Source organism: Epinephelus fuscoguttatus, linkage group LG12 (assembly GCF_011397635.1).
Source record: "Epinephelus fuscoguttatus linkage group LG12, E.fuscoguttatus.final_Chr_v1".
NCBI lineage: Eukaryota > Metazoa > Chordata > Actinopteri > Perciformes > Serranidae > Epinephelus > Epinephelus fuscoguttatus.
The window spans coordinates 9,933,810-9,944,875 of NC_064763.1; the positions used below are offsets into that span (position 1 = coordinate 9,933,810).

Genomic DNA, 11,066 nt, shown 5'->3' on the forward strand with positions numbered 1-11,066 from the left:
AATCGATGATCACAAAAAAAAAAAAATCATCATCTCTGTGTGAAGTTATAGTCAGGAGTGAAGTCTCCTGTGGGCTTATTCTTGGGGTCGAGGCAAAGATTAGGTTGAAAAACAAATTTTTAGGTTTTGCTAGCTTATCCGATAAGTCATGGAGACAACCCAATGCCAGCTAATGAGGATGTGCATCAGGCAAACAACAGTGACGCAATACGGTACTGTCCCTGGGTGAAAAAAAAAGTTTTTAGGGAGTCCCATTACTACCCTCCTACTTCCTCCATTTTTTTTTTTATTTCAACCCGTCTCCTATCGTCCTAAATTTGGTTCAAGTGACTAGTGACATACAGATAATAGTTAGCATGTTAGCCGTTAGCCTAGATACAGCCGTAGCATCAGACCTGTTAAAACGTAAGTGAACGGGCATACTTCAAGTGCAACGTTAGTCCACTAAACAAGCTTTTTCTCCACAAAGACCGCCTCATATCTTTAGGATAAATGTCAGAGAACATATAGAAAACGACATGTAAACGTATTGTCTTACCTTACCAGTGTGGTGCCATGTTTGTTTACCATTTAGCTCTTTCCAAAGCGCGGCCGAAATATATCTCATCAGCTCTAGATAAAGCCCAGCTGGATACTACTCCAGGTGGAGGTGTCTCGTCCTCGGTCACATCCAGACCTTGAAAATAAGGCTGCAACCGGTCCCATTCCTTGCAACAGAGGCATTCCTCTTCTGTGGGCACTGGGGCACAGCATTCACAGGTACATCACCAATCTCCAGAGCTACGCAGCCTTGCAGCAGCCATTCCTCCCCTCGTCTTTTAACGTTACCTGTTGCGCCTCTCTCTCTCCTCCTCCTCCTCAGTTCAGGCAACCATCCGGTTCTGCCTTCCAGCTGTTGCTGCTTATTCAGGCACGCTATGAGATCGCTGCTTGTTCTCGCTCGGCCGCGTTTTGGAAAGCAGAGCTACATTGTAAACAAACATGGCAGCACACCGGTAAGGTAAGACAACACGTTTACATGTCGTTTTCTATATGTTCTCTGACATTTATCCTAAAGATATGAGGCGGTCTTTGTGGAAAAAAAGCTTGTTTAGTGGACTAACTTTGCACTTGAAGGTTGCCCGTTCTCTTACGTTTTAACAGGTCTGACACTTTGGCTGTATCTAGGCCAATGGCTAACATGCTAACTATTATCTGTATGTCACTAGTCAGTTGAACCAAATTTAGGACGATAGGAGACGGGTTGAAATAAACCGAAATTTCCCTTTAAGCACTCTTCAATTGACTCCAAAACATATGGTAAATAAGTAACGCAACAAAAAGGTAAAGGCATCGACCCGGCCTCCAAATTCCCCAGATCTAAATCTGATCAATCAATCAATCAATTAACATTTATTTCTATAGCCCTTTAAAAAACCCAAAGGTACTCAAAGTGCTTGACAACAGTGTCAAATAACAATGAAAGTACATGAAGTACCAAACACACACACACACACATACAAAAAAAAAGACAAAACAATAAGACAATACAGAAAAGAAAAACAATGGAAAGTGCAACAGTGCTACAGGGCATTAAAAGCCTTTCAACATAGATAAAATACATTAAAATAGAATAAATAAACATTAAAAAAAGGATAGCCCTGGTCGGAATTAAAAGCAATTCTAAAAAGTCCACAATCTTGGAGCAGCAACAGTAGATGAACGGTCACCCCATTGTTTATATTTCGACCTTGGGACTTCTAACAGAAGCTGACCAGACGAGCGCAGGGCCCTGCCACTATCGTGGATAGTTAAAATCTCTGACAAGTAGAGAGGAGCAAGGCCATTAATGGCATTAAAAACAGACAACAAAAGTTTAAAATCTATCCTAAAATGAACTGGAAGCTCCACAGGGGTGATGTGTTCACGTCTGGGCGTGTTTGTTAAAAATCAGGCCGCAGCATTCTGTACAAGTTGAAGATGTGAAAGGGAAGACTGGCTGAGGTCGACATAAAGGGCATTACAGTAATCCAATCGTGAGCTGATGAATGCATGAATTGCCTTCTCAAGGTCCTGTCAATTGAGAAAAGGCTTCACTTTGGCCAAGAGACGAAGCTGAAAAAAGCTTGTTCTAACAACGGAACTAATCTGTTTATCGAACTTCAAACCATTGTCAAATGTTACACCAAAATTTTTTATATGTGGTTTAAAAAAAGGGGGCCAGAGTGCTACAGGTTGTTGCAATAACATTCAACATAGGTGAAGTGCCAAACAAAATACATTCAATTTTGCTGTCATTCAGGTGCAGAAAGTTTCATGCCAGCCACTGCTTTACGTCACTAACACAATCCAGTAACTGTCAGTAATTAAATGCAGTACTTTCATTGGGTTTCATCGTCAAATAAATCTGTAAATCATCTGCATAAAGATGGAAAGACAGATTGTGTTTTGTTATTATTGATCCCAGAGGTAGCAAATACAATGAAAAGAGGATAGGGCCAAGAATAGATCCCTGTGGCACCCCACAAGGAAGAAATGCATGTGATGAGTGGAGGTCACCAATCATCACAGAGAAGCTCCTATTGGCCAGATACGATCTAAACCACTGAAGAGCAGTGCCGCGGATGCCTACATACTGCTCTAGGTGAGATACAAGGACTGCATGGTCGACTGTATCAAAGGCCGCTGTGAGGTCCAGCAGCACCAGCACAACGGGATTCCCAGCATCCACAGACAAGGCAATATCATTGTGCACCTTTAACAGTGCTGACTCTGTGCTATGTCGGGATCTAAAACCAGACTGATCGAGCCTCAGAGGTACCCCTAATTCACGGTAGGCCCTCCCTGGATCGGACTTGTCTCTGACATGTCAAGGCATGGACACATGACCTCTGGAAGGTGTCCTGTGGTGTCTGGCACTGGGATGCTGGCTTCAGATCATTTGAGACCTGTCAGTTGTGAGGTGAGGTACCACAGTTCCCAAGATGCTCAATCAGATTGGGGTGTGGGAGATTTGGAGGACAGGTCAATACCTTGAGCTTTTGGTCATGTTCCTCTGGCCATTCCTGAGCAGTTTTTGTGATGTAGCATTTTTCTGCTGGAGGGCCCACTGCCATCAGGGAGTACCGTTGCCGTGAGGGGGGGTTACGTAGCCCACAGCGGTGTTAGGGTGGGTGGGGGAGGGCGTCAGGTGGCACCCACATGAATGCCATGACCAGTGGTCTCCCAGCAGAACATTGCATTCTAACAAAATGATCAGTGTTACTCACTTCATCCACCACTGGTTTTAATGTTTTGGCTGATTGGTGTGTGTGTGTGTGTGTGTGTGTGTGTGTGTGTGTGTGTATGACTTAAACCATGTTTTACAGTAAAATAACACAGAGTAAAGCTTAGAAAGTAAACAGAATACCCCAATACAAATAACCATAATTGTACAAATAATCCACTCTTGAGAAAGGCTGATGTAAAGCAGAAATGCTCTGTGAAATAAAGCTGTGTGATGCGGACACTAATCCAGGAGTGGGATGAAACAGTGTAGAGTAACAACCACCAGCTGATGGAAAAGGTGGTGCCTCAAGCTTCCTCCCAACAGCAGCTGGCCACACAAAATCTGTGTATCTTTTCAGAAAGCCTAAATGTATCATTAAGTGATCTTACTTCCAGAGTTAGGGTCTAACTATGAAAAGGATTATTCTGATGATATCTTTATTTTTCCTGTTGACCAGGTACATACACACTGTAGTTCATTTTGAATTGATCCCACAAACAGTGTCCTGTTGTTGTAATACTCACTAGTACAACTGAAAGTAGTCCCCAACAAATGCACCATTTACTCAAGTTTGAGTCATATTTGCTAAAAATTACAGTACCTATGAATTTCAGGATCAATCACTTGATCACTATAAACAATGGCCAGTTTATTAAGATAAATTCTTAATTAGGAATGATGAGCTTGGGGCTGAGAGCCACTGACAAGTTAGGGAAGTCAGAAAGTGTAAGATGGATTAATTTGTTGGTTTTGATCCTTTCATTTGATCTGTTGACACTAACAAAAATACAGAATATCGTCAGGTTTGTCCTTTAATTTCACCTCCTGTTTGTCTGGTGTTCATAAAGGGAAGTGTGCTTTGGCTTCACTGAGAGGTATCAGCTTCTTAGTCCATCCTCATTGTCCTCCTTTCATCACGTTTAGATTTTGTGACCAGAGATGTCAAACCCAAACTGAATCTTTGAAAACATTCCCCTTGTCTCTCATTCCCTTCCCCCTAACAACTCTGCTAATCTGCTCCTTCAGCCTCCTGCTTCACTGCTCACTGGCCTCCATATTCAGCATTTGTCTCGTCCTCCTTTGTGCTGTTCTCACCTTTCCCTGACTTTAAGGTTTTCTCTGTCATCAGTCTCTTAAACACTACCAACAAAGATGACTCAAAGTATGAGTTAACATTTCAGTCGAGCCTACAGACAATTCCCAAATGTAGCAAGAAGCTTGTTTGCATAATGTAGACACACACATGCACACATATACACTCTCACTTTACATTATATGCATTAATAATTCCCGCTAAAACATCTAAAGTGTGAATTGCCTGATTCTGGTTTGCTCTTAATGTTTGAGGAACATTACCTTGAACTAATTTGATTAAATCTAGAAAGAAAAACAGGTAAATAAACTTTAAACTGTGAAAGCTGTGTCCGAAAATCATTTAAACTTCTGTGTTCTTCCCTTACAACAGAAACAGGCACTTTATAAACTTAACAGTTCACTAACATTTTGCAAAGTGATCTGAAAGGAATGCTGACCGTTTGCTCCTGGATTTGAAAGTTCATTGATTGCTGGCTAGAGGTTTCATCGGGAATAGCCAACACTGTCAGTAACACCACACCAAGCAGCTCCAGTTTTGTTGACTGTGCTGCAGCAGACAGAAAGCACAGCAAGAGCTTTTATAAGAGAACCTACAAACCTCTTCAAAGGGCTATCATTTAGCAATCTGTAACAATAGAAAATGCTCAACTTTACAGCAATTGAGCACAAGTTAGAAAATGTGTAATATTGTATGTTAATTGTGTTTAGCAGCTCATAAAGAGTTTAACCCAGTCAAACCAGAATAATGTCAAAAAAAATTTTTGATGCAGAAATTCTCTTTCTTTTATGAGACAACCAATCGCAGTCAGCTTAATGCAACAAGATAAAGCTGTCATTAAAATGACATGTAGACAAAGCTCCATCATATTGCAGTGTGCCTCTCAGTCAGACAGTGCCTTTACCATTCACAGTGCCCTGGAAGGGTACAGGTTTTGTTTCAGCATTTTAAGCGTTTAACACTTTATTTCCTGCATTCTGGTGATTTTATTGTGCCCCGACCAGTGCCTTTTCTGCATCAATTAATTTATAATTTAGTCCAAAATAAAGGCCTCTGCTACTTTCATGTTTTTATTGGAGGGGGAAAATGCACACAAATGCAACTATGTAAATATTAAGCAGGATGTGTCCACTGCGCCCGCCGAAATCTTCACCTATGCCTGGATATACAAATACAGGGCATGATGTCAAATGTGCAGTTTATAGAAAAACAAATAAACTTCTATGGCATAGTTATGTTATTATAAATAAGCAAGCATAAGTATATAGGTATATCTATTTAGATAACTAAGCACTGCCACTGATTACATCAGATTTGAGTATAATTCTTAATATTACAGTACTGTCAAGTCCGGAAATGCATTTCCTTGAGGGATCCCCTGTTGCAATCATTATAATCTGTTTAAAAAAATCCTGCTGTAACAAATCCCTGTTCATTAAACCTTTACAAAATCAAGAATCACTCTTATTTGAAAGAACAATATTTTCCCCCCAAAATGATTACCAAATAAAAGAGATCAATATGTGTTTTATTATACAGTGAATGGTCATAAACACCGGTCTCATAAACTTAATTGGAACAATCAAGTATGTCTCATAAAAAACATTGCTGCTGCTGGCAGTGTATGAGACCATCAATGTGAATAATTTGACATTTTGATCCATTAAGACAAAACCAGTCTGAGTCTCGGCTGATCAACTAACTGAGCAGCAAATGACTGTTTTTACTACGAACATGCTCAGATAATTAGAAAAGGAGAACACTTAAAAAAAAAGTCTGTGTCACACCTGGAGCTGCAGGGTTTTGCTGTGCATTCATTTGGCAACGCTTTATTAGTAGTTTCTGTGTTTTTAATGAGGACATAGTACAAACTAGCACAGTGAGCGACCACATAAACAGCTACAAAAGTTTGGTTTGTTTGCATTGAATGGTCTGTCCATCGGTTTTATACAATGCTGATATTCAAACCCCTGAATACTGGAGCTTTAGGTAAACAGTTGACTCTTCTGTACTGTCCATTATTCTATATATAACGCTGGACTCATGTCATGTTAAAGTCAAATTCTGTTACATATAAAATTTTCAGATTTATAAAGATATCCCTCTGAAGGCAAACATGTGTTGGTAGTAAAATAATTAAAAAGGAAATGGCTGATAAATAAAGGCAAATAAAAACAATGTTTCCACCGTCCTGAGAGAGGTATTTGGTCCAATGTATTGAACATCACAATCATATTCTGCTTTTAAATGACAAAATATCGTATTACACATGAACTCGTGGATGGAGTGCTGTTTGTCACTGAAACACTGAAAGGTAATATAAAAAAAAAAAAAATCTGTCATGCATCTTCACATTAACATGATTTTAAGGACAATAATGCTCGATATGTGGCAGAAAAGGTTTTGCAAACTGTAAAAAAACACTTTCTGCAGCATATAAATGTGTTTGTTTATTGCTTGATCAATGAGGCCCAGCATTGTGAGTGTGTTAATGGGTCAAATTCACATGAAAACAATCTATTGATTGGCTAGTCAATAAACAATTATACCAACATACAAATATAGAGATTTATAAATAGTTAAATAGAGCTTAACAGAAATGCAAGCAAATAAATAAATAGACAAATAAATAAATAAATAAAAGTGCATTTAAATAAATGAACACCAAATGAAAAGCAATTGATTTGCCTTCAAATATCCAGGTGTGCCTTGTGGTTTGGAGTCGACTGGATCACCAGACAGTGCCTTCGCTCATTTCTGATGAGGGTTGTGACAGCTGGTTGGTGTATCCATTGTCACTGAGAGACACAGTTGTGTAGGGTGTGCTGGGGCCACACATCTCACTGGAGATGCTGTGCATTGAGCCCGGCATAGTGGGCTCAGGACTGGGTGAGTCCGCAGGATGGTGAGATACTGTGTCAGAGAAACAGTGCACCTCTCCAGGACAGTGGTGCCCTGGGTGGTGGTGGTCTATTGTTCCTAATGGGGTGCCAGCAGGAACAGAGGAGGGCACAAAGCCCAAGTCTGCTGGAGTCTGAGCCTGGGATGATGGTGGGCCTTGGTAGTACTCATAATTCCCTCCTGAGCTGTAGTATTCAGCAGGATAATCTGCAGGCATAGAGATCTGGATTAGTCAATATATCAGAATTTAAAGAAAAAAATATAAATGATAAAAACTGTTTTTGAAATGCATTTTTCTCTAAACTTTTCAGCCAAATAAACAGACCCAAAACTCAACACAAAATAGATTGAATTAATTATAATAAATACGTCAACCAAAGAGGAACGTTTAATTGATATTGTGGTAAACCTTTTCATGAAATGACTATGATTTTTTAATATCAAGAAAATGATCAATCCTACATCCCAAAACATGCACCTCACCTCCATAATAAGAGAAGTGTCCAAGCTCCTCTGCCTCCAGTCTCTCTCCCAGCGCCCTCATCCTCCTCTGGCCGCGGAAGAACACGTGTCTCCGGCCGCTCAGAGCGCTCAGCTGCTTCATGCGTCTCTCTTTGGACCTCCGATTTTGGAACCAAACCTTTAGGACGAAGTGAGAAATAAATAGACAAGATGAGCGGAGCAGATGACACACGCAGGACAGGCTACTGAAGGAAAGGACGTCATGTGCGTATGCCTTGCAGGGCCGTGAAAGCAATATATCTAACCTCCCTGTTGCGTCAAAAATTAAATACTTCGATAGCATCAAGATCTATTTTAGAAGACCTACACAATTACTGACAGTTTATTATTAAAATATTACCATGAACTTCTTGCCATGAAAAAGGAAAAGCGGTTCACACTGGTAATAATAGGTTTGTTTGGAGGTCAGAATAAGAATTTTTAAATGCGTAAAAAGCAAATGTTGGGCATGTAAAATGATGAGTTTTTAGTATTTAGCCCACTCAAACATAATTTACTTTTAATGCATTTTGATGTCAAAATTTCCCAGGGAATTTAATCGAAGGAGCTTTTTAAAAATTCCATGGACATCAGTGCTGAGTGAGCCCTGCTTTTAAGGGTTTTAGAAGCGCAAAGGGATAAAAGATTATGGGAAATGGTTTGGAAACCCTATCTGGAGAAAAAAATCAGCAGAGCATTAAGGACAAATTCCCTAAGGGTGTCTGCAAAACGTGGTGTCCAAAAAAGCTTTTTAAGGCGTTCTGATATAATCTAGACTCCTGACTTTATTCTCTGTCGTGTTGATCCTGGAGGCACCGTGTAACTGTCAGGACGCTGCGCACAGATTTGGATGGGACTGAGATGTCCGATAATGGATGTAGATGGATGAAACAGTGCAGCAGACACCCTCTTAATACAGTATCAACTCTTTTCTTCCTTTTACCTGGATGACTCTCATGGTGAGGCCGGTCTCTCGTGACAGCTGCTCCCTGATGTGCCTCGTGGGTTTCGGCGTGGCCGCGAAAGCAGCTTTCAGGGTCTCCAGCTGCTTGGCTTTTATGGTGGTCCGAGGCCCGCGTCGTTTCCCGACGGCGCTCTGCTCGTCGTTCTCGTTGTTGTTGTCTTTATCGGATAAATGTCCCGTTTCTGAGTCCTTCCCGTCGTCCTGCGGGTCCTGGGAGTCTGGAGACAAACTCGGGTCGCTGCACGTCGTGACTGCCACGAGAAAAAATATATGATGTATGTTAGTACGTGGATTTGAGAATCAAAATCATACCAGCAAAACACATAGGAAAACAGTGGAATTTTAAAATCAAGTTGTTAATATAGCAGGAGAAATTATTAATATTTTTGAATACTCCATGTTGACGGTATCACTATAAATTAAATACACACTTCAGTTTAGACTGGAATAAATATTTTGAAAGAATTAGAACTGGAAATATGCTGCTGCTTAAAATAATAATAAAAAAAATATTGATAATAATAAAAATCCATTTATTCATGAATAATTTGATTAAAAATCAATCTCCTTTTTTAAAACAAAAATGGCTTGATTAACACCCAGTATAACCACCTGAAAGGAGGATTGTGTCTTTCCCATTGTTGTTTTGATAGTCCTCCTTACAAACAAACTTGAATTCGTCCAGGATGTACAGTTCCTCTCCTGTGGACAGCTGTTTGTTGCACATCACACAGGTGAAACAGTTCAGGTGAAACACTTTGCTCTTGGCCCTGCGGACAAGATCACTGGGTAAAATCCCCTGGGCGCAACCGTCACACTTGGTCCCAAATGTCCTGTTGATGAGGGAGAGCAACAGTCAGGGAAAAGTTACAGTCCCGATTTATTAACAGCAATGCCTGAGATGCTTTTTGACTTTTGCTATGATGGGTGCACAGCACTGACTTTGATTCTACCACAGGATAATAGTCCAATAGTTGGATACTTATATTTTATCTATGTCGAAATAATGCCCATAAGGATATGTAGCTATAGTCCAACCTTAAGTGAAATGCATAGAAAAATATAATAAAGAAAAATTGTAATATAATCCCATTATGAGTGCAACATCATAGCAATCACATGTGCAATTAGGATTAGGCCTGTTTGTAGTCTGTTATATTTCAATAGCTTATTGCAGATAAAAATGATATCAGGTTGTTAATTATTTGTTTCTCCACTATTTTCTAATTTATATCTTATTCTAAAAATACAACCAAATATAAATAAATAAATAATATAACTGCACATTTACACGAATAGAAAGCAGCTCCTACACTGTAAACAAAGACAGTTTATTGAACCCTGGCAGAACATGGTGAGCAGTTTAAATACAGGCCCCATCAGCGTTTATTTAGCATCTGTATTTTGCGCATTTTTCTCGTTCTGTCTAATTCCACGCACAAATTTTGCTTAAAAAATACATAAACAGCTATATTCTTCCTTTTTTTTCTAAATTTATATCAAACACAGAGACTTTGGATGCTTACCTAAAGAAGTCATTCTTACAATACAGTCTCCCCTCTCGTGAAAAACACTTCTCTGTCAAAGTGCATTTGCATTCGCAGCACTGGACACATTTTATGTGCCACGGTCTGTCCAAAACTTTGAGCAGGAACCTATCAAGAATAGGCTTTTCACAGCTGGAACACTGAAGCATTGTCTGGACTTATTCCCAGCCCAGTGTGTGGGGTGTGTGTGATATATATATGTGTATGTTTTCTTTCTCCAACGTCCCAGTCACCTCGGTGTTTGGATATGATCCCGGAAAATCCAATGTATCCAAATTAATGGGAATAATTACATCACCATCCGTGAGATTAAATGTAGCTGATCTGTTCCACGGGGCAACAATCCACATGTGGCCAACAGCTCCAGACGACAGGGTAACTGTTGAAGAAACAGCATTTCTGGAGCAAAATTACAGACTGGAGATCACCGCGGGCCCATCAAGATCATCCGAAGAGTGCGGGTTTACGGGTAAGCGCAGGAAAAAATAGCCTACCCACTGCACCATATATCCTGAGTGGTGTCTAAAGTAGAGGGAAATAACGCTGAAATGCTGTCAGTGCGCTCAGCCTTGTCATTTGTGTCCCATTTTTCCTCTGATGAGCTCTCGGTCTGAGAGAAACGCAGTAATGAGCGCACCTCTTTAAAGCTCAGCCTATTGCCTATTAAGACACCGGTGACGTCACGTCCAGGAGAAACCTATGAGCAGCCTTTTCATTTCACTCATGCACTTCAGTATTATGTAAAGAAAAGTAGAATACTATGGGTGTAAAATAAAATAAAATAATAAATAAAATGAATGAAAATAAAATAAA

The 11,066-nt window shown here is 40.0% G+C and overlaps 1 protein-coding gene across 1 annotated transcript; it reads right to left on the minus strand.

Annotated features, from left to right (window-relative positions):
- Positions 1-7,057: 7,057 nt before the first annotated feature.
- On the minus strand, positions 7,058-10,862 carry LOC125898367 (LIM/homeobox protein Lhx1-like). The gene is made up of 5 exons (XM_049592153.1): positions 10,233-10,862; positions 9,319-9,539; positions 8,686-8,957; positions 7,725-7,881; positions 7,058-7,448 (listed from the first exon to the last, which is right to left on the minus strand). The coding sequence occupies exons 1-5, from the start codon at positions 10,400-10,402 to the stop codon at positions 7,072-7,074; spliced, it is 1,197 nt and encodes a 398-aa protein (XP_049448110.1). The 5' UTR covers positions 10,403-10,862; the 3' UTR covers positions 7,058-7,071.
- Positions 10,863-11,066: the final 204 nt, after the last annotated feature.

What these genes read in the sequence shown, in the direction of transcription:
- LOC125898367 (XM_049592153.1), bottom strand. Translation starts at nt 10,402, where the DNA reads ATGCTTCAGTGTTCCAGCTGTGAAAAGCCTATTCTTGATAGGTTCCTG. An exon ending in TGTAAGAATGACTTCTTTAG is followed by an intron (nt 9,540 to 10,232) that starts GTAAGCATCCAA and finishes CCTCATCAACAG; the next exon opens with GACATTTGGGACCAAGTGTG. An exon ending in AGACACAATCCTCCTTTCAG is followed by an intron (nt 8,958 to 9,318) that starts GTGGTTATACTG and finishes TTCTCGTGGCAG; the next exon opens with TCACGACGTGCAGCGACCCG.